Source organism: Phyllopteryx taeniolatus, chromosome 6 (assembly GCF_024500385.1).
Source record: "Phyllopteryx taeniolatus isolate TA_2022b chromosome 6, UOR_Ptae_1.2, whole genome shotgun sequence".
Classification (NCBI taxonomy): domain Eukaryota; kingdom Metazoa; phylum Chordata; class Actinopteri; order Syngnathiformes; family Syngnathidae; genus Phyllopteryx; species Phyllopteryx taeniolatus.
The window spans coordinates 17,544,123-17,567,196 of NC_084507.1; the positions used below are offsets into that span (position 1 = coordinate 17,544,123).

Below are 23,074 nucleotides of genomic sequence, written 5' to 3' on the forward strand. Positions count from 1 at the left end.
CCTGACTAACATCAATTAAAATATATGAAAATTGTTAGAGATATGAAAGCAGAGAATTGCTCATAAATTATTTATATAAATAATTGGTTCCAGTTCCGCAGCAACAAAGCCATCCAGAACTACAGTCTAACTATCGACTGTAAGCAGACAAATAAATTATGCAAACAAGTAAAACCACTTATAGAGTTCTGTTCTGCGCTTTTCATTTTACTTTCTAGTAGGGCTGCAACTACCGAATTATTTTAGAATTGATTATTGAACCGATGAATCGAGTAATCGGATAGAAATAAATTTAGCATTATTAAACAACAAAACGTGCAAGTATTACTGTTGTCCCACTTAAGGTTGCCATTCTCACATTCCACATTATAATAGCTGTGATTTTGAGTGTGTGTGGCTTTAAAAGGACGGGCATGGCCTGGTGAGTGAATTGTGAGTCAGCAAATGAGAGTATAGTCTGTTGTGAGCGCAGGTTTGCGTCCGGCTATTAATTGGCTAACCTTGAGCCAGTCTGCGTGTTGAACGCCTGGGCGTCAGTTGTAGCCATAGCAGCTCATGTATGAATATGCTCATTACGTGTGTATTTTGTTCAACATCGTGCACCGGTGGCTTTGTCTATCCTTGACCACTGAAGGAGGCATTGGAATATTCTAACCAGCGGGGGTCGGCAATATTAAATTAGCTAACGTCCATAACTTGTGTTCTGCAATTGTAAACGTGCTGTTGTGATCCGCTAGTTCTCCTTTGCAGTAGACACACTGCATTTTATCTACTTTTTTTAAATGTGAAATGATTCTAAATTTTCAACATTTTAATCTTTTCCCTTCTCTTTCCATTTGGCTCGCCGCCTATTTCTACATGGGGTGGTACGTGAGTCTGCAGTTACATTAGTCCTGGTAGAAAAATTATCACTGAAACTTCAAAACACAGCGTGTACTGTCACTTTTTTGGGGTAATCGAATTATTCAAGGTATTCGATTAATCATTTCTGGCCAACTTTCTAGCCTTGACTATTTTTTAGTTAATATTATTTATCTGGATTATTGTTGTTTTTTTGCTGTGCTATGGCCCAAATATATGTCCTTAATTAAGTTTGGATTTGTCAAGGGGTCCGTTTTGGCTTACCTGAATGTGCCCAACACCGCTGGGAAAACCGGTAGCAGTGGCGGCGGGTGGAGGTGGTGGGGGAGGAGGAGGGGGTGTGGGGAAGCTCGTCAAACGGGCACTCTCCTCAGGGGCGGCAGGTAAGGGAAGGTCATCTGCTACGGGTGGGGGAGCCGGGAAGGCCGGCGGGGGGGCTTCTGAGGCCAGCGGTGTGATCTGGCATTCAGGGGGTGGGGCCGGCAAGTCATCATCCATTGGAGGAGGTGGAGGAGGGGGTGGGAAATCTGGGGACAATATGGAGGTAGGATTGCTTAAAATTTAATCACATATTAAAAGAACCAAGTTGAAGGACACAATTGTGTGACATCATTGCCAATGCACACAGGCAGAAAAACTGTTGGCAGGATTTTAGAGGCTGCATTTGAAGATTAATTATGTCATAAGACTATCCCAAGGTTAAGGCTACTTCAAATGCAGCCCTCAAAAGTAAATTCTTCCACTTTTTGGAATATACATTGCTACTACACTTCACAGGCATTAATCTTACAATGTTCTTTGTGTAACACTGCTCAGTTCTAAAAACAAAAATAAATTTAAAAAATAAAAAGTTATTTTGGTATGGTCTATAGCCAGATGCATTCAACTTCTTAGGACCTAAAACTGTCACATTTCTGTTACAATGTGTGACATATTAGCAATACAAACATGTACCCATGTGACTAAGGGTAAAGTTGGAAAGGTGATACACAAGGAAATCTCCAGAAGGCTCGACATTAAGCACATGGTATCCTGTTCTTACATTAAACTCTCAGTTAACCTGGGGGAAGGTGGCTAATTACACCAGGCCACCTACTTTTATTGTGTGAACTATGAAGTAAACTCTCACAATCTGCTGCTAATCGATTCTTTTAGTCCTTAAGTCTCCTAAATGGAGGCGTGTTACAGCATGTTTTGCCACAATCAATTAAACAATCTTGCTCTTGGGTTACAATCTCCTGAATCTCTACTGATTCACTCAGGCAACCTAAAAGTCATAAATGTGGTCTAAATACTGAATACTAAAAATCTCAAATACCATCACAGAGCGAGGGGGGCGGCGGGGGCAGATCTCCAACACGTCCGATCACGCCTGTGCCCACAGGCATTGGCGTTGGTGACGGCGCGGAGGGCGGAGTCGTGCTCTTGGGCCGTGGTGGGGCCACAGAGGCAAACTTCTTTGGCTGGTTGTAAAAGGACGGCGTGGTGACTTTGAAGTTGAGGGAGGACGTCACCATGACCGGCTTGCTGCTGCTTGAGCTCTCCATCTTCTAAAAATTGACCTGAGGATAAGCGCACACCACATTTAGACATGAGACAGAAAAGGATAAATATAATTTCCAATACTGTAGATGATGATGTATTCTTTCCATTGTTATTATTAATCTGATAAATACAGTGGCACCTTGAGTTACAAGTCAAATTAGGAGTTAGATTGTGAGACGTGGGATACAGGGCGAATGTTGTGGTGTCTTTTGGCAGCGTATTTGAAGCTCACTCGTAACTCAAACTTTGGCTTGTAACAAAATGTTTTGTGTGCTTTTGAGTTATGAGTGCTAAATGGTAGCAGCGAACTTCACAACAAACAGCAGATGGTAAACCAATTTTAAACAATATACACACACACACGTAATGAGCACATTCATACATGAGCTGCTATGGATACAACTGACGCCCAGGCGCTCAACACGCGGACTGGCTCACGGTTAGTCAGTTAATAGCCAGACGCTAACCTGCACTCACAACAGACTACACTCTCATTTGCTGACTCCCAATTCGCTCACCAGGCCAGGCCCCTACTTTTAAAGCCACACACACTGAAAACACAGTGCATTATATAGTGATTTTGTAAAATAGCCACATAAAAGAAATCCACAACCACCCTAAAATAATTGCGTTCCAGACTATGAATTCAAGAGCGTTTGCAAATGGTCAACGGCGGAATGACAGACACTGAATTAGCACTCGACCGTGTACACAGAGCAGATGTGGCTCACAGAGACAACACCCAACAGTTTACAAAATGTATCACTTAGTTGTTTACGGCGACATCAATCACAGTCCCGACCGGTTGGGTCGTGAATCTATAGCTAGCATTACCGTGCGAGATGCGTCAAAAAAAGCGGGTCAGTTCAAATATTTATCTCACACGTGCTTGATGTTAAACTAACGTTAAACTTATTGCAGTGTCTTTAGAGAGATTCCACGCAATGTCTGAGTATATTTCCCTGAAGACCGCCGGTCTCAAACATGACCTTTAGTAAAAACGGCCGTTGTTCCACTCACATGCAAATAAAAGCCTTTCTTCACACATGCCTCTTAAACACTCCACCTTCCATTCATTGTTGTCATCTGATGAGTTGTCAGTTTTTGCTCCTTTTAGTTTGCTGCAGTGCAATGACCTTAACCTGAAGAACACCAAAAAGAACATTGGGTATGCCATTTGCAATTCTTTGGTCGACACACACAAGCTACACTTCAAGTTCTGACAGGACAAAAAAACCCCAGAGAGCTCTAGAAGTATTGCATAATGAGTTTCCCTGACATGAAAGCCGAACCAGGCCGCATTTACTTACGTGGAATCTCCCTATCTAATCTATCGTCCCTGTTGAAATTGCCACTGCCGCAGACAAATTCCTTTTTACAAATACAGTGGCTATAAAAAGTCTACACAGCCCTGTTCAAATGCTAGTTTTTTTTTGTGATTAAAAAAAAGAGATCAAGCTAAATCGTTAATAAAAAAAATAAATCCACCATTAGTATGACCTAAAAAATCTCCAAAACACATGGGAAAATGTGTTTGATCCACCAAAACAAAGTTTGAACATTTTGGCCATAATCCCAAAATGTATGTTTGGCACAAAAACATCACTGACTATCACTAAAAGAACACCATACATACAGCAAAGCAAGGTGGTGGCAGCATCATGGTTTGGGGGTGATTTTCTTCAGCTGGAATTGGGGCCTTGGACAACATGAAATAATTAACATACGGGCTGGGCATTGTTAAGAACCTCACGGTTTGATCCAATTTAAATTCTTGAGGTTGCAATTGTATTAGATATTGATTTAAATGCTCTGATATCGATTCAGTAAGAAGTAGAAATACACAAATAATTGAGACTAAATTTAGACAATTTTGATATATTTATTTTTGACGATGTAAGCCATGATGTGACATACGTCGTGAAATATTTATTTTTGACGATATAAGCCATGATGTGACATACGTCGTATGTCATATCCTGTTTTTTTAAGCAATAAAGCATCTAAAAATAAAACTTTGGATATAAATTATTTGTGCACTTGGGAGTACAAAAGTAGGAAAAAAATAAACATGACAATAGTGTATAAACACTGAAAAGGTTAGGTGCATGTAAACTGAAATGTTTATTTCCTCTTTGAAATTGTAGTAAGAAATGTGCACAATAATAACATAATTCTAACTTATTTGTGCATACGGAGTACAAAAGAAAAGACATGATGACAGCTCTGTATTGAAAATGTTAAGTGCATGTATACTTCTAGAATTTTTTTTTTTTTTTACTTATTAGGCTTACTATTATTATTTGCAGGGTTTAAAGTAATACCTAATTAAGTAATATCTTTGTGGCATTGTGACAATTGCTGGTACTTTCTTCGTCAAACCTCATTCATTTATCACCTCTGTGTGAATTCTGTGGAGAGCTCATGTTTGCACTACATTTGCACTACACTAATGCCCACTCTGCACTACACTAATGCCCACTCGTTCAAAACGAAATGAGAAGTGATACTTACGTACATAGGTGTCAGTCGCTCTTACTGCCGAGTGCAACGACCCCAAAACCGCTGTCTTAAAGATATATTGCATATTTTGGCTATTTTGACATCCATTTTATTAAAAAACAAAACAAAACCCTTGGTTTTGTCATACAAGTGTCCACAAAAGGCCCTTCTGACAGCTACTTCTGTTTGACCCAGTTTTTTATCCGTTTTGTCCATATTAGGCTAAGAACGCCCCCTTTCCTCTGATTGGTTGCCTCCGTGTAGAAGACCCACTTGTGAGCGCACACGTGTGTGTTATGTTGACGGAAAAGCTTCGCTAGTGACGCAGATAAGCGAATGACCTGATTTCAGGCCTCTTGGCAGAAAAATGTCTGAAACTCAGGAATGCGTGGCCGATTTTAATCCATATTTCACGTTTACTGAGGCACCATAAAGCTAATATTGCATCCCAAATACTAGAAAAAGTTGGTTTGGTAAAATATAGCACCTTTATGGCTTTGTACAGCCTCGGGACGGTGACTTCTGATGTGTTTTTGTGTTGGGATTGCATATCGTGGTTTGAGGGTCTTTTGTCCATTTCTTGTGTTCAGGATTTACAGGGTGATCCACAATGACACCAGACGTTAGATTTAAAAGTAGAAGTTGCTCGTGTCACGCTACGGTGTACAGGTCACATTAATAATAGAAAAAGTTTTGAAAAGATTTATCTTGGTCTCATTTTTTTGTATCTCAAGAACCTGGCATTTGAACAGGGGTGTGTAGACCTCTATAGTCATTGTAGTTGTGACTTCAAACACAACATCGAAAAGAAACACAGCAAGAAGAAATTGACTTTTTTCCACATGGTCTCAGACTTAAGAGAATGCAGTAAAACCTTTATGTCTACTACGCAAATTTCACATTGAAGAATCCAGAGTGATGTCATGTCAACCAAATATTCACTTGTTTTACTCTGAACTAAAAAAAAAATTGCACATTCAAAATATCATTGGAGGAACAAAATAGAGCTGTGCTGTTGTTGTTTCAATCCCACTTTACTAGCTTGTCTTATGTAAACGTATATAAACGCCTGTACACATGGACCTGCAGTTGCGGTAAGGGTAAAACTAAAATAATTGCTTGCAGCCATGTTTAAAGTAATAACAGCTGGCTTTTAACAGAGCCGAATGTACTGTATAATGTAGTGCGACAAGTGGGTACAGAATGTGTACTTATGATACCTTGTTTCAAAGAGACCAGCGCCATAAGTACTCAATATTTCATGTCAATTAGGTTGCATGTGTTTCTGGGTATGGTCCTGAGGGGGTTAGTACGCTAACATTAACTACATCAACTCCAACATCGACCCCAACGCAGCTAATCTGTCTTGAAACTTGATCCTTGAGATGTGAGAGTGAACCTTTGCGGTGGAGAGAAATGTTGCATTACAGCACAATGACATCACCTTCTGTGCCCCCCCCCCCCCCCCCCCCCCCCCCCGCCCCCCCAAGCAACATCGCTCCATCTGTGCTGACTTAAGCTTTGCAATATCCAAATGAGGGACTCTTTGGCCATGGCTAAACTCAGTCATATTATTTTTATATGTTCCTCATCCTGCAGTTCTCCTAGCTCTTGAACTGAAAGACGTCACTTGCGGCATGATACTATCATTTCCCCTTTACAGCTGCAGCTTAAGATGATATTACATAGGCTTACCGCAGAGCTGTAGCCAAAATTGCATGCTATTAACTAGCTGAACTATGACATACCTTTGACATGACCGAATTACGAGTACTGTACATGTGAAGAGAGTTAATACAACACTATTAACATGTATAATCAAAAAAAGGCAAAAGGGCTGAGACATTCTACTGCATACTTGGATAATTCTTGAAACTTACACACTTTCAAGAACAATAAATCAGCATTTGACGCATGTATGTGAAGTGGTAGAGGAGTTGCCCACGTTCTTTAAAAGGAATTATAACTCAGAAGTGGTTAAATGCCTGTAACAGAACTAAGTTTGGTTCATATAACGTAGTCTGAATTAGTAATTAAGTACAGGGTGACCTAAAAGTCACTATTAACTTCCTTTTTTCTATTTCATTTCAAGTATCATTCGGACAGACGTGAGGCCATCAGCATTTGGCATCTTAGGTTTATCGTTTTTTGTAAGCATGTTATTCTCTGCCCCATGGCTCGCCAATTGACGTTGGAGCAGTGTTGCAAAATTGCTAAATTGCCAGACTAAAGTTCAGCGCTAGTTTGCTTCGGATAATAAAAAAGCTTCACCAATACCGACTTCAGGTTGTTGCACATTATACTCTTCCCCTTGAAGCATTTGAACAATTGGAAGTTGACACTGGTAAACCTTTATTACATAGTGTGCTGAATCAAGCTTTTGTTGATGCTGAGTTCTGGTGCAGCGTTCCGGTTAGAGTTTCTCTCTGGCTTTGCGTGAATGCCTGTTCTGCTTATGCCAACATCCTTATTTTGAAAACCAACCATGCATTTCTGACCATGCGCATTGTCTCATAGTAAAAGTGCATGTCAGTATGTTTTTGATATAATCTCTGCTGCTCTGACACAAATAGCACAACGGCATTTAAGGAAAAGTGTGTCTAGGTCACTAATACAGGGACAAACAAGCCTTTGGAGAAGCAATCTTACAGGTCACTAGACATCCATTGAGCACTCGTGCTGTGCTCCGCCTCTGATCACACTGAGATGAATAATTAAACCAATGAGCAACCAAACAGCCTTGTCCCAATGCACTATCGGGGCAAACCAAAGTTCCAACACTCTTGATAGACAAAACAGAAAAGTACACACACTGATCGAAAGCTGTAAATAGCTTGTGTGCTTCGACTTGTCCAGGCTGCAATTAAAGGAGAATTCCCCAGTAAAACAGCCATATATTCAGCCATTCACAAATCGTCTCCACATCTTCATTTGTCTCACATATATAGTCAGGATTCACATACCATAATCCTCTCAGCAGGAAGCGCCACAATGACCTCAGACTAAACCACTACTGGTTTCTCGCTTTAGTTTGTTAGCAACGGAACCTTGGCTTGGGGCGCTTTCCTGCATCTGTAAACGAGGGGGTACATGTTATTGTGTAAGTTTGTCACACATCCAGCTAAATAATACTAAAGGTTGCAATTTAATTATGTTTCAACATTTTCTACTATATTGTGACAAAGTAGAGTAAACCAACAATGCACACATCATCTACTACTTGCAAACTCTAACTGAAACTATTTGCAAAAAAAAAAAAAAATGTAATCCTGCACCTACTCTTACCTATCGGCATACTTTTGTTCTCTTTCTGTAACATCCAAATCCCTTGCTCTTTCTAAGGCATGTCAAGATGATGCACAGAAAGGTCAAGATTGGTACTGGCAGTGGTGGGAGTCAACAGCTGATCAACTAGATGTGAGGCAGCGTAAATAAATAAAGATTGATTTGAAATCTGAAACGCAGGTGAACAGTGTCGCAATGTTGCAGCTGTAACGGCCAATCAAAAATGTTGTATCACATGAGGTTTCACAACAAAAATTATGATTGCGGGTACAACGCAAGATCAGGCCGGCTGCCGCCAAGACCTGTCAATACAGTATATATAAATTGTGTTTTACAATAATACAAACTATATTTATAATTTATTGTTTACCTGTACCTGGACTCTCACATTTCTGTTGCCGGAATGCCGAAACTGATCACACCAGGGGTGGCAGTTTTTCCATTGCAGCAAGTTGGCTATGTGTGCGAAGATCAATCGCCTGGTGTTTGGTGGGCCTTAGTCTCTTTGTATCACTTCAACATACTTCCTTCACACAATTACTACTTTCTTATATAGCCTTTTTCATCTTAGGGCAGTACAGAAAGATCACAAAAACCACGACGAAGTGAGTTTTACAGCAAATAGCTGAGGATACGTTCCACAGAAAACACATTTGAATATTTAAATTTAAAGGGTTTATTGGAATTGCCAAATCATATTTACCTTGGCCCTTGCTCCTGGAATGACCTCCAGAGTCGACTCAAACTGGCCTCATTAATCTGTTGCATAGTTTTAGACTAAAAAGTGCTGAATTTCTTGATAGTTGCTCCTGCTCAGATGCACTTTTTTTTGCCCATTGCCTTTGTCCTTTTTTCCCTATTGTGTTGTGATATGCTAGACTGCTGTTGTTTTGTTGTGCTTGCATTTAGTACATTTAGTCAGTATAATTTCCTGGTCTCCATTCTGGGAGAATGGTAGTCTATGGACAGTAGTCCAGTCTTCTGTTTGTAATTGTACTGTGTTCTTTTATGTATACTTTTTTTTTTATACAGAACTATGTTCTTTTATGTACAGTATATTGTTATGACTTGAATTGTGCTCCGCCTTCGTATCCAGATCACCCTTGAAAAAAGACCTTGGTCTCAATGGGTGTTTATTTTCTGGTTAGATAAAGGTTTTCAAATCTGAATAAAAACATTCTAACGTCATCCCATATACTATGTCCTTCACCAAGAGGGCAAGTTTGCAAAAAAAAAGAAGAAGAAGAGAGACGCTATGCTTGCTATATGGGGGTTGCTTTGATATTTAACTAAGCAGTGTAGTTCATTACACAAATTTCCACTCATCATCACAATGTCCATAGGTGACTGGAAAACACAACAAGAGCACCATTTACAACACGGGTTAGTCACGGACACATTGATAACACGTTCAATATTTAATTAGGGTACATTATGAGCAGATAGTAATGGAATTCAAAGCTACAGTTGGCTAACAATGTCGAATGGCAGACAGGCACATACTAGCTAGCTCTCGGTCTGGTGCCAACGATAAAACCTTAAAAGCTTGTTTTACCAAAGAAAATTGGGTCAGTTTTAGCGTTATAAATCTAAATTCGCTAGTGTTCTCAAATCAAGAAAAAAAAATACAAATAAAATAAAAATCATTGACAGTTGAATCACAGCAGCCGCCACTCACCTGCCAGCCCCGCCGGCTTCCACGCAATCGTGGCTGGGCTGTCAATCCTGTTAGCTAAACTGAGTGGACCACCAGCACGCCCACTAACAGCCGAGCGTTACGAAGCTAGTTTGGACCAGGGTGGGGAAAGGGACTCCGTTTAAATAATTCCACAAGTCTTTGAATTAAACAAAACCTTGACAGCACCGTAGCGAGCGCACTAAGCTAACAAAAGTCAACTTTTGCTCTTTTCTTGCTAGGTTGGTGCTTCCGCATAGCCGCCCTTCTATCATCGACGTCCAATTGTCCATCAGCCGGCAGAGAAAACTGCACTTCTTAATCTGTTCGGCGGAATAGCACAAACCAAGAGGTCTATTCGAGTCATTAACTCGTGTAGAATGTTCGCTATAATACAGGAGTTTCCACCTAAAAGCAACAACACCCGTAGTTGTCTTATCGCATGACAGTATCGTGTGCCACAGCTACAGAATCCTGGAACTGACACAAGAGTTGTCCTTATTAGGTAACTTGTCTCAGCGTGTCCTTAAAAAAACACCCCTAAAAAGCACTCACCATTTCCTTTATGGTTAACCTAATTATAAGACGCACTCACCGTGGTAATGCACTTGAAGTGATTCTTCCCCCCCCCTTTTACTTCCAAATCTTTTTTCTTTGCTTTGTTCCTCTTGTGCTGGTTACTTCTCCCTTTCCCTCTTACTCAAGCTTCCTCTTTCCAGCTGCTAGACCCTCCCCCTGTGCTTTTCAGGCTGGATAAGGAATGACAGCATCTTTTCAAACAAGTCCTTTCTCGTTTGACTTCGGCTCAGGACCTGTGTAGCACAACGTAAACAGCACCTCACTCTCTCTCCCCCTCTTTCTGTATGTGTTCGAACTCTCCAGTCAGACCCCCCCTCTTCCTTTCCACCCCCCTGCCCCCCTTTCTCTCTGGATTCTTGCCGCATTCTTCATTCAATGACATCAACCTCTCCCCCCCGCCTGTCCTTCTAAGGTCAGGAGTGGGGGAATGAACAGGGTGAGAGAGGGAGAGAGAGATAATGGGCCGAGAGAGGCATAATTAGGTACCGATACTAACGTGCAACGTAGTTTGGAGCACAAAGAGCTACAACAACTGAGGACTGTGCGTGTTCAAACACCTTCAAAAATCTGATTTGTTTGTATTTTCCTCATAGGAAATAATGGACATGGAATTAAAATGATCAAACAGTCACCATCATTACACCTTTTTTAAAATGATTTTTTTTTTAATGGGAAAGAAGCAAAATATTTAAATTTACATTACACGCATCGCTTCAAACTGCACCACATACTTCTTGCAATATTTTCCATATCAAATTGTTCAATTTAGTGGAAAAAAAAACATAAACAGGGAGCATATTCTCTTTCCGACTACGTAAAAAGCGGGCAAATTAAGACCAATTTCGGTTAAATTCCATTGAAATAATAATGTTAGCCTAATAGCATAAGTGGCCAAGTCATTTTTAACTTGCTGTCACAATTTCAAGAAAAAAATATCAACATGCTTGCAAAAAAAAAAGGGCTTTTCTTTATGCCAGTGCCTGCTTCTTGTTTTCCGAAAACGTTCAAAATGACGTAGGCTATTAGGTTGATGCTAGGTTTTAAGTTACTCTGTACATTTGGACAATATCTGTTAAAATGTTCTCTTTCAAATCTAAGCAGAACACCTTTAACTTTATAGGTCAAAATTCGGGCGATGAAAACACCCGTCTTGCATAACAACCATCAAACACACAATTGGCGACTCACACAGCCCACATCTATGAGTGTTCCCATTACTTCACAGTCCATGACATCACAGTAATAAAATGATTTATTACCCAATTTTTTTGTAGTAAGAAAAAAATACAGTGCTTTTGGTTTAAACTAATGACAAAACTTTAGCTTTGGAATTAGTTATGTCATGAGGGGGAAATGAGTTGGTTGTAATGAGAAACAAAATCCTTCTTTCATGAAAAGCCTTAAGGGATGGAACTATCTACCATCGTCTTAACCTCAACCAGGGCCAGACAATCCTAGTTTTAATAGTATTCCATGAGAAGTTAAAGAAATTGTAATGGTAATTTCATGGTTAACAAAAGTAGTGGGAAAAAATCCTGGATATGCAGCAAACTTGAATGATTTTAACTAATTGGATAAAAACAGCAGCACAATGCTTTTTCTATTACCTAAAGTTTTCATGACAACTCATTTCCTACTCCCACCAAACAAACAGAACCCGATAGAGGTTGTGAAAGCACAGTAAGCATCTCTCCAACCAGACTCATGACTGAGAATTTAAGGGAGTGGTCATCATTGGAATTTGATTCCCTCCATTGTCCCACAAGAAATGTTTCCAGTCGCTTTCCACTTCCACTGAGGCTGAAAAATGTGTCAAATCACCCTCTAGAAGTTTCCTTTAAGGAAAGACTCTCAGTTGCAGGGAGTTTTATAAGAAAAGAAAAGAAACTGAAATGCAATCTTCTTCCCTTTTTTCTGCCAGCTGCAAGCATCCCTATAGTGACCCAAGTTCTGAAAGTCTGGATCAGGCAGCAAAAAGCCAGCTCTGGGGTCCAGCCAGTCTGGAGGTAAGAGGGAGGGGGGAAAAAAGACACAGGAGGCCGCTACAATCAGAGCCAGACAGCCTGGAATGCAGCCAAACCTTGAAATGAACACATCACCTCCCAACCCCCCATCCCATATCCCAACATTTGTCAGCCTGTCCTCTACACCACTGCACTTCTACTTCCCTTTCCATCTTTCTTTCCGCTCCTCCCTCTTCTTCTGTCTTCACCTCCCTTTAATCAGCAAGACCTGCTTATCTCAGTGCTCCGATCCCATCCTCTTATTTTATCAATGAAGCCACAGTAAAATATTTTAAATGCCCACATCCGGCTTATCTTTTGATGAAAAAGGATCAGACCTCTTTGCTACATTGTCATTCAGAAATTCATTTAGCCATCAAACAGAAATTCTGGGCATACTTTGGACAGGATGAGGACCTGCCTACCTGAGAACATGGAAACATTTCTCTACTGCCAAACTGGCGCTCATTCAAAGCAGCCCCCCCTCAGAACTGCACTCCCCGATTCCACCAGCTGGTGTCAGGACGGATGCATATTAGTGCAACGCACGTAGCTGGACAAAAATGCCTTAAGGGAGCAATCTCCCCAGATTCTCTCCCTGACAGCAAGTACATCTAGATCACTTATAAATGATATAAAAGACGGGAGGAAGTGGACCCAATGAGGTACCGACATGGCTGATAAAGAGAGTGATGTACGGCAATGAGGATAATGGACAGCAAAACAGGCCTCACAGTTGATAAACAGTGTAGTGGTGGTCTAGACGAGGACATTTGGGGCAGGAGGGAAGTGTGCGTAATTGCACCGGAGGAGGACAGAGAACTGTAAATAATAGAGGAGAGTCAGGAACTCCATGTACGCAACATTTGGGCTTGTGAAAGAGTTGGAGTGTGCAAAAATACAGACGTTGTGAGAGCACACTGCAAAGCACACAGATGTCCCCAACCATTTTTAAACAGAGATCCAGCAAAATTGCAGCATTAGACCCATTAATGGTAGATGAGGCGTTTATTTGCCTGTGCCGTTTTCACAGAATCCAGTGAAATGGGATATTGTTGCATTGTGCCCTTCCACACATCCCACAATCATAGTACTACAGTGTTCTCTGCTATATCGCTGTTCAGTGCTCACATCCCTGCTCTGTTGCAGATTTTTATGGTTTTTTTAAAGCACAGAATTCAGGAACTCCCCCACTTTCAGAAATTAGAATACTGTACTTCCATGTTAATGTAATTTTTGGTATTATTCCGCAAGTCTGAATTTAGAGTTCCGCACCTTCGGTGTAGTACCTACCACATTGTGTCACAACTCGATGTTGAATGACTTAAGATTTTTTGTAGTTGACTGTAATGTATGAGTCGAAGTCAATGAATCTATTACGTCACTGATATTTTTTCAGCACAATTTGGCGGTCCCCGACCTTTTGGGAGTGGGAACAGGCGATAAGGAATACTTTAAAAAAGTGTGTTTTCATTTACAGTAAGTATGTTTTAATAAGTTTAAAATGTGTTAAAAGCATGTGGAACTTGCTGATTTTCACCTATTATCCCTCGTGATCAATGATGTAGAAAATACTTAACAGACAGCGACAATAGCTTTCGACACAATGTGGCAGGAGAAGCGAGGAGCAAGTGTAGAACTTTACACCCCTGTCCTGTCATTGCAGAATTCCCCTATGAACAGGCAGCTTCACGGTTATGGTTGTTCCTCTCTTTACACTCTCTTTAAAAGCCATCATTTTTGTGTTTTTTGTGTGCCTTTTTTCTGTGTCACACATATGACAATTTTCTGCCTTTATAGGTAATGTTAGAGCAGGGCAGGACACCACTTATGTCGAAGGGCATTCCGCAATAACAAAACAGGGATCTAACACCTGACGCTCATTTCTCCTGCCCCTTTTTGTGTTCAAAGCAATTGCCTCTGTCTGTCCGCACCAGATGCTGGCACAGGCGTCATCTATCTATGTGATTGCGGGATGCTGTCTCACCATTCTGAACATGGGCGCAGCTGCTTCAGTATCCCAATTTGTTATAACTGATGGACCATTGTGCGGGATCTCGCCTCTGATACTACCTTCCAAGTCGTAAAATATTGTTACTTCCCCCCCTTTCCGTGATTTCATGTCTGTGTGGCAACACAGGAAAAATGGGGCTAATAAAGACAAACATGCACTTTTTTCATAATTTCAAAGTAAATCCCCCTGCCCCCAACTTGTACACATCCACTTCATATGCCCTTTCCCTAAAGAAAACGAACCATCCAGCATTCCCCACTAATCCCCCTCTCTTTTCCACTTGCCTTTGCTCAAGCTCTCAAGCTTCTTCCTCCACTTGTGTTTTCTCTCTCCAGAAGTACAGCCCAATTTAGGGACACTCTCCCCTCTCCCTTAGGAGTCAGGACACACACACACACACACACACACACACAAACACATGCGCACACACAAACACACGCACACGCACGCACATGCACGCACACGCACGCACGCATGCACGCACACACACGCTTAACTAACTTTGTGCCTCCTCTTGGGGCAAATGTGTAACACGTGACACTAATTAACACGTACTGTAACAGTTTGAGTCGTGAGAGCGCAAATGAAAACTAAATTTGACATTTAGAACACTGGGTCGATGATAGGGGATTGTGTTTAAACCAGCTATTTTTTTTAAAGAGAAAGCCAACCTTTAGAATGCCCGACATACCAGACATTTACATTTATCTGCTCGCATGTCATTCGGGTGCCGGAACAAAAGTGTATTCAATCAGTTTATCCAGAAGCAGATGGACAGATAGTGATGGGTACATGAAAGTGGATGAGTACAGGAATGGGTCACACGTGATGGAATCAAACAGGAGCATCTGTAATTTAAATTCAGTGCCGCATCATCACCGCAACCCCGATAAGAAAGCGAGCGAGTTGCTGACAGTAACATGATAGAAGTCATCTGAGTCACTTTTGTTAGTCGTGGTGTAAACGCGCGTGAGTAAGATTTGCGAAGGCGTGCGCAAACATGGCGGCGTGGCGGGAGGCCTCTCTCTCTCTTTGTGTGTGTGAGTGGCCCATGCATCACAGGCGAGATACGTGTCAAGAATTTATTCCCTCTGTTGCTGACCTTGTATCGCATTGATGGTCCCTGACATAGATCACCACGTTGTCACACCGGTGTGTCGCATGCATGCACACGTGGGCGTGAGTGGGAGGGAACCTGACCCTGCTGCTCCTGGTAATATAAAAACATGACAACTGATTTTTCACATTTTCAATACAATTGTTCCCTTGGGAAACAATGAAAATAGAAATCCATTCCAGGGTCATACTTTTGCCAAAATAATACAGTACCTTTGTTAACTATACAGGCAATTTTATGTCATGTATATTTTTGGGTATTTATTTGCTTTTAATATTCTTAACTGTCAGACACGTGTACAAATAAGATAAACACTAATTAAACGATATACAGTGGTGCCTTGAGATACAAGTTTAATTTGTTCCATGACCACGCTCATAACTCAAAACACTTGGATTGCAAATCATCTTTTCCATTCATCCGTTCCAGCCTCCCAAAAAACAACAACATTTGTGTAATGTGTTTTTGATAATGAAAATAGCACTATATAATGTTGTACTTTAAAAACATAGTAATAACATAATTAAATTGAATGTAAAGAATGTAACAGTTCGTGTATCATATATTTTTCTGACTGTGCAGTTCCTTATGGTGTACATGCCTTGACCACCTTGGGGCAGTATAATACATCCATCCATCCATTTTCTTTACCGCTTATCTTCACTAGGGTCGCGGGCTGCTGGAGCCTATCCCAGCTATCTTTGGGCGGGAGGCGGGGTACACCATGAACCGGTCGCCAGCCAATCGCAGGGCACATTGAAACAAACAACCATTTGCACTCACATTCACCCCTATGGGCAATTTAGAGTTTGACCCCAATTTAGAGAAAACCCTCCCAGGCACGGGGAGAACATGCAAACTCCACACAGGCGGGGCCGCAAATCGAACCCCGGTCCCCAGAACTGTGAGGCAGATGTGCTAACCAGTCGAATAAAGAATATAATGCATGAGAGTACTGTTATATTGTCTGCCTACATGTGTTGCGCCGCTGTTTGTGTTCAAATATTTGTTGCTTAAAGGGTTTTAACACCGTGACACTGATGCTATTCATTAGCCTGTCTCTGGTGTTTTGCATTGTTTGTTTGCATTAAGCTAATCAGAATTTTCAAAGGCAAAACTATTTGTTGTTTTAAATGTCTAATATTTTTGTTTTATGTGTAGTTTGACAGTAAACTTCGATAGGGGTGCCCCAAAAAAAAAAAAAAACGCTTGAAGCCTCTTTTTTGAAGAATTTTCGCTGCCTGCCAAACTGCTGCTTCTTGTGAAGTGAGTTGAGTTGAGTTCACTGCCACCATACGGTGCTTGTATCAGATTTTCAGTCAAAAAACAATAGCATTGTATTTTATAAAAATATAATAAAACAAAGAGAACGTAAAAAAATAAACTGGTTTTATAACGTGTAATAGTGTCACTTTAGCTTTAGCCATCTTGTACTGACTGCCCAGAACCGCTTTTATCGCTACGGTTCAAGTTCAGTTTCCGTTTTAATGGTCAGTAGCATGATGGATTGGGGTTAGCGCGTCTGCCTCATAGTAAAGAGGTTCTGGGTTTGAATCTGGCCTTCCTTTGTGGAGTTTTCATTTTCCCCTCTTGTACATGCATGTTCAGTTAATGAGAAACTTGTCCATCGGCGTGAATGGGTGCATGAAAGGTTGTCTATCTATAGCTATAGCTAGGATAGGCTTCAGCTCACCAGCAACCTTAATGAGGACAAGTATAGAATAGAAAATGGATGGATGGTTGTCCTCACATTTTTCTTCTTTACCATCAGCGGCACCCGTCTGTGGTGGCATCACAAAATAGCTAAAGAAAAATCAAAACACACTCTCACAACTCATCTTTTAGATGTTTACTGAGCTAAAGTGTTGCAAGGTTTCCTTGGCTCTGCATGATATGCTGACATTCGAATTTCAAGTTTTGGAGTGACTTGGGAGCCCTCTCGAAAAGGTTGGTCAGTATCGAAATTATACAACCTTTTGAGCACTCCAAATTATGAGCTTCCACTGTGTGGCGACTGACAGAGAATGTTGAGCAGATAGCGCTGCAATACAGAGCTAGAGAAGGGAACAGTTGGGCTGCTGGAGGTAATAATAAGCTTCTTCAGAAGCAATCACAAATTTCAGGGGAGTATTGTTTTGATCAGAGACTGACCTCTGCAGCAGACTGGCTTGATCTCCTCTGCCCGAGTGGGCAACCAACAGAAAGGTCTATCACGTCTATATATAAACCACAGCACGGGAATTGGCTGGATTATGTATGATTTATGTCGGGCAAGCTGCACACATCCACCGTAAAGCCTTTTATTGTCCCGCCACATCCCCACCAATGTATTTCATTTTTAATTATCTGTCTTGTGAGGCTGTTCCGACGAGAATTTTGCATGATTTTGTACTAAAAGTAATGGCAAGGGCATACTTGTTGGGAAAATAACACTCCCTAAACCTCCCCTGAACAAAATTATAAATGTAACACGTTTGTTTTTGCCCCCTTTTATTATGAACTCAACTCAAAGAGCTAAGACTTTTTTTTATTTATTTACACAAAAGGCCTGTTTCTATCAAATAATGTTCACAAATCTATCTAAATGTCTGTTAGTTAGCACTTCTCCTTTGCTGCGACAATTCAGCCACCTCACCGGTGTGGCACATCAAGATGCTGATTGGACAGCATGAGTATTTGGCTGCGCACAATAAAAGGCCACTCTAAAATGTGCAGTTTTATTTAAATTTGGGATGAATTTTTATTTGTACTACCTCATGGGTTGTCGACCTCACTGTATAGAGTTCAGACCTTTCTAATCGGAGTGTATCACACTGACACTGGTGTTACTGGAAAATATTCCAGTTTGAACCTAACATAGTGCTTAGCTTTTCACACAGCTTCTTTTTCTTTAGCTATGTCCACTCTAGTGGAAGTCCCCCACACACAGTCTCCACACCTCTCTCACACTTGACTCAAGTGTTCCTGCCTTCTTTTTCCACCAGTCCCATCTGTCTCGCTCGCGTTCATTGCTCTTGTCCCTTCTTTGCCATGCTTACAATGTGAGTGACCACACACATACACCCCTCCTCCGCACATTTCTCCTTCTCACTGTCCAGACTGTGCCTGTGTCACTCTCTACACATCACACACACACACACAGACACACACACACACACACACACATTTGTCATCTCCACGAGAGGACGGCAAGACGGGGACAAAAGAGAACGAGACAGGAGGGGGTGGGAAAAGGGAAGTTTTAGTTGTCATGTTGGCATCAGAGGAAGAGATTGAGGATTTTGCACGGGAGATGAGTGAAGGGTGGATCAATACTGTGGGGATGGAATGAAACCCTCCTATGTGTTGTTTTTTTTGGTCCTAGGATTTCTACCGGCGTATGTATGAGGGGATCTGGGCGATTGCAAGGGAGATGAAGAGGCGCGAGGAAACAGCTGCTGTGCATTGTCAGGCAGAGCGCACACAGGAGAGAGACACAATGAGAGTGAGAGACTGAGAGAGAGAGAGAGAGAGAGAGAGAGGAAGAGAGAGAAAGAGAGAGAGAGAGAGAGAGAGAGAGAGAGAGAGGATCCCCCATTTTAGCTCAATAATATTACAGCAATGCAGAGATATCTACAGCAATGGCAGCCGGCCACTCTCGGCATTGTGCTATTGATCCCCCTCGTGGCAACCTAATACACACGCACGCAGTCAATCTAATTGTTGTTTGTCTTTACACATGATACCATGAACAACATCAGCGAGTCAAATAGTTACAAATACATTGGCAAATTAGAGGTTTGAAACTTGTTGACGATATTGACAATGGGAATGACGCTTCCCATCTTTATTGAGTCGTATATTGCCTTCAGGCATACTGACTTACTAACCGGATCTAAGACACTGCACCGGAGAGAGCGAGAGGGAGCGACGGATGGAAAGAGATAGCGAGAGAGAGAGAGAGAGAGAGAGAGAGAGAGAGAGAGAGAGAGAGAGAGAGAGGACGAGTGGCAAGCGCAGGAGAGAAAGAGAGACCACAGGAGGAGGGGAAAAAACACAGCAAAGAGGAAGAGAGAGTCGCAGGAGGAAGAGGGAGAATGCACGGCGTCTGGCTAACTGTTCCATGCTTGTATCCAGGGCCTTTGTGAATACACCATGGGATGCATCGGCTCCAGGAGACTGAGTAAGCGCCACTTCGCTCGCTCGCTCATTGCGGAAAAAAAAGTAGGGGGGGTTGGGGGAAGGAGGAGGAGGTTGCGAGGGTGGGATTGGGGGGGAAGGGGGGGGGGGGGGGTTGTCCTGCAGAAGTGATGGTTTGTATTATGGAGATGGAGACTTTGTGTTTATGCATGCGTGCCGTGTTGTGCTTCTTGCTCTTTGCAGTGTTTAAGAAAGCTGTGGACGTGTGGTCACAGAGGCTGTTCCATACAGTATGCAGCCAAGATGTCACAGACGATACGTGTTAAAATGTGTGTGTGTGTGTGTGTGTGTGTGTGTGTGCGTGCGTGTGCGCATCCCCCTCACCACCCCCACCTCTCCGCTCCCCTCCTCCCATCCCTTGATTTATGATGCTGTTTGGCAGTATGTATATGTGTGTGTGTAGGAGGCAGAATAGGATGGAGAAGGCAGAGTCAGGAGCTTATTTATAGGGTGGCATGGCTCGGAGGAAGGAAGACAGTGAGGGGGGAGGGGGTTGGGAGGTAAGGGAAAAGTGATAATGCCATTGTCAGAAGCGCTTGCATAGTTTGTTTTTATTTGCACAAATAATAGGGATAAGGCTGGGATAATCAGACAAGCGGCAGAGGAGGAAATTTTAGCCCTGGCAGGCAAGGAGGAAGGGAGACGGCCGGATGGCGATGGAGAGTGGGAGGGGCAAAGACATGCAGGCGAGGGTGTGTGGGATGGATGGGAGTCTTCAGGTGAGAGTCCTCTGGGGTAAAACCGCACAGTGGGCAGAGACCAGTTAGGGTGGATTATTGAATGTCAGGTCAAACGATCAACTGTTTGTTGAAATGTTGCAGAGCGGGAAGAATGAATCACACTCAAAGGCAAAAAATAAACACACTTCCTTTACTGTTAAATATTCATGAGCCACTTAGCGCGAGGAGTTCTTTAACTTATTTACGGCAAAGGAGCAATGTCACCATGAATGCGGCCCAGCCTTTGCAGGGTCAAGCACGTCCCAAGCAGGTAAAAGGACTTCCAGTGTCTCAGTGAGCTCTTTGTTTTCCAACTCAAGTTAAATTCTTGATGAGAGGTGATTTAAAAATACCCAGCAAAAGCACAACTAACAAGAAAAAAAGCAACAGCGGCCAGGAGGCAGCTGCGAACTCAATGCAGTACAAGCTCAGTTCTACCCGATTTAAGCATTTGGCACTTTGTAGAGCAGAGGAACATAACAAGGTCGGGGTCGAGACAAGAGCCAAGCTAGTCCAGTTTGTAGAAGAATAATGGAATTGCAATGAACTTGAAGGGATTGGAAGGGCACCCTTGTTCTTATCCTCATTTTTAATATAAATGATCAAAGAGGCCAAATAATACAACAAGACAGCGGAGCCAATTTCAATGCCACATTTTAAATGACGGCAGCTGATAATGGGCTGTGATAATGAAAAACGAAATATAAAGTGGAGCCTCTAAGATCAATGAATCAACAACCCGTTCAGGGTCAAACTAATTTGAATCAATTGTTCTGAGGAAATAATGAAAAGTGGATGAATTTTTTTTCAGGATCAAACTGTTGTCATCATAAAACATTGTTTTAACGGCAATGTTTTAATATAACATGACATGCAAGATTACTGCCTCTATGTATTATTGTCAACCAGATTGAACTGAGCAACCAGGGCACAAGGAATGTACAGTATCACTGTCCTCTATGTCGCAGTAACGTTTCTTCTTTGCCAATAGTGAACGAGCACCCTACAGTTCACACACTGTTTTTGTTTCACAAACATTATTGAACTTGGATGTGGAAAGCTCAGTTTTGCTTTTTCTTTCAATCGCTTCTTGCATCACGTATTGGGTATCTTTGTTTTTTGCCCTAAAATTGCCCTTTGTATGCCTCCAAAGAATTTGAAAACTGTTAGCGATAGCGTTATTAGGAAGGCTCAATGTATTCCTGTTAAGAAAAATAAGTAATTGTAAAAAAAAAAGTAATAAGTAAGTAAGTAAGTAAGTAACATGAGAATGGTGTTTGTCTATGATCTCGCTGCATAGTTTGGGTTGTCAAAATCCACTACCTGTACCAACTAGAGTTGGATGCAGCATACACACTGATAAAAACAAGGTAAACATAACTTCGTTCTGCGGCTGGAAATATTGTGTTGTTTGGCGAACATTTTGCATTTTGCGTACGTTCCACTGTACTGGTACCCTTATGTGGTTGCATCACAAAAAAGAAGACAAAAGCACCAAAGACAAAATGCCGTTTGACCTTTAAATGCTCCTTGAACTCTCACAATGTACAGTACGCTTAGGTCAACAATGGTTCAAAATCGAGGTTTGGAGGAATATTTTTCACCAGTATTTTGGACAAACTTTAAAGTGTTTGACTGCATTCATGTTACCCAGTGCTTTTCCATTGTCTAACATTATGATGGCCCTCACATACAATATGTTGAGGTTAAGAAAGGCACATTTTCCAGCTTCCTGCTTTTCATTTGAGTTTTAAATTGTTTTCAACATTTCTGTTTTTCATACAAATGTTTACTGTAGTTACAACTGTAATTATTTCTGATGAATACATGTGTTAAAGGAGCTTGTTTTCTTTTATAGATCCGTATTCAAAAACACACAGGAGCTTACCAACGGAGACAGTAGCATGTCCAGCAGCTTGTCTCTGCACCTGATGTGATGCTGATGTAACCCTCAGATTCAGCAGTAGTAGCAGCAGCCAGGCTAATGTGGCGGCATGGTTGTGTTTATCCTGGGTGAGAATAGCTTTAGTGTGCACTATTGATCGGGCTTCTCCGCTGCAGTCCGAGCTGCCAAGCAGGGATCAACAGGAGGGAAGCGACAGGCTGCCCGATCTGGCTTTTGTGTAGGAGTAGCTGCCGTGTGTCTGTTTGGCCTCTAGTAACTCAGTCATTAACTCACGCTATGCTCCATAGCTACTCCCTTGTATCAGTGACAGCAATTTCCTCCCAAAATCAGGCTATTGTGTAATACAACTGTGGCCAGCGTGCACAGTGAATTGTGTTCTGTTGTAACACAAAAGCACATTTGGCTTTCAAGATATGGAAATTTAGATTTTTATTTTAACTTCTCTGGATACATTGGATTTGTGGTAGTAGTAGAATAGTCGTAGTAGTAGTTTGTGTTTGTGTTTGTGTTTTTGATACAGTATCTCAACATGGGATCAAAATAATAATAAATAATGATAGTATTGCCTTTCATTTTGATGATTTTTGTCACAAGGCTGATAGAACAGTCGCAATAAGATAGAGCAAGTGCACTGTAATTCCGTCCATCCATTTTCCATATGACTGATCTTGTTCAGGGTCACGGGTAAG

General features: G+C 41.6%; 2 protein-coding genes across 20 annotated transcripts in view; one reads left to right on the plus strand and one right to left on the minus strand.

Moving 5' to 3' along the window:
• zyx (zyxin) overlaps nt 1-10,740 on the minus strand; it is a 22,196-nt gene extending 11,456 nt beyond the window's left edge. The window contains exons 1-7 of one of the 13 annotated variants that reach the window (XM_061777577.1): nt 9,872-10,377; nt 8,897-9,540; nt 8,570-8,759; nt 7,872-7,980; nt 3,427-3,548; nt 2,180-2,423; nt 1,126-1,388 (exon numbers count right to left, since the gene is read on the minus strand). In XM_061777577.1, coding sequence (XP_061633561.1) covers nt 1,126-1,388; nt 2,180-2,408 — 492 coding nt within the window. In that variant the 5' untranslated portion in view covers nt 2,409-2,423; nt 3,427-3,548; nt 7,872-7,980; ... (1 more) ...; nt 8,897-9,540; nt 9,872-10,377. Of the gene's footprint in view, nt 1-1,125; nt 1,389-2,179; nt 2,424-3,426; nt 3,549-7,871; nt 7,981-8,193; nt 8,463-8,569; nt 8,760-8,896; nt 9,541-9,871; nt 10,378-10,463 lie in introns of those variants that run through there. The other 12 variants (XM_061777578.1, XM_061777573.1, XM_061777582.1 and 9 more) reach the window with 12 other exon arrangements.
• Nucleotides 10,741-19,537: 8,797 nt separating this feature from the next.
• fam131bb (family with sequence similarity 131 member Bb) overlaps nt 19,538-23,074 on the plus strand; it is a 30,156-nt gene continuing 26,619 nt past the window's right edge. For 4 of the 7 annotated variants that reach the window (XM_061776749.1, XM_061776751.1, XM_061776750.1 and 1 more), the window contains exon 1: nt 19,539-19,743. In XM_061776749.1, coding sequence (XP_061632733.1) covers nt 19,716-19,743 — 28 coding nt within the window. In that variant the 5' untranslated portion in view covers nt 19,539-19,715. Of the gene's footprint in view, nt 19,744-23,074 lie in introns of all 7 variants that reach the window. The other 3 variants (XM_061776754.1, XM_061776755.1, XM_061776753.1) reach the window with 2 other exon arrangements.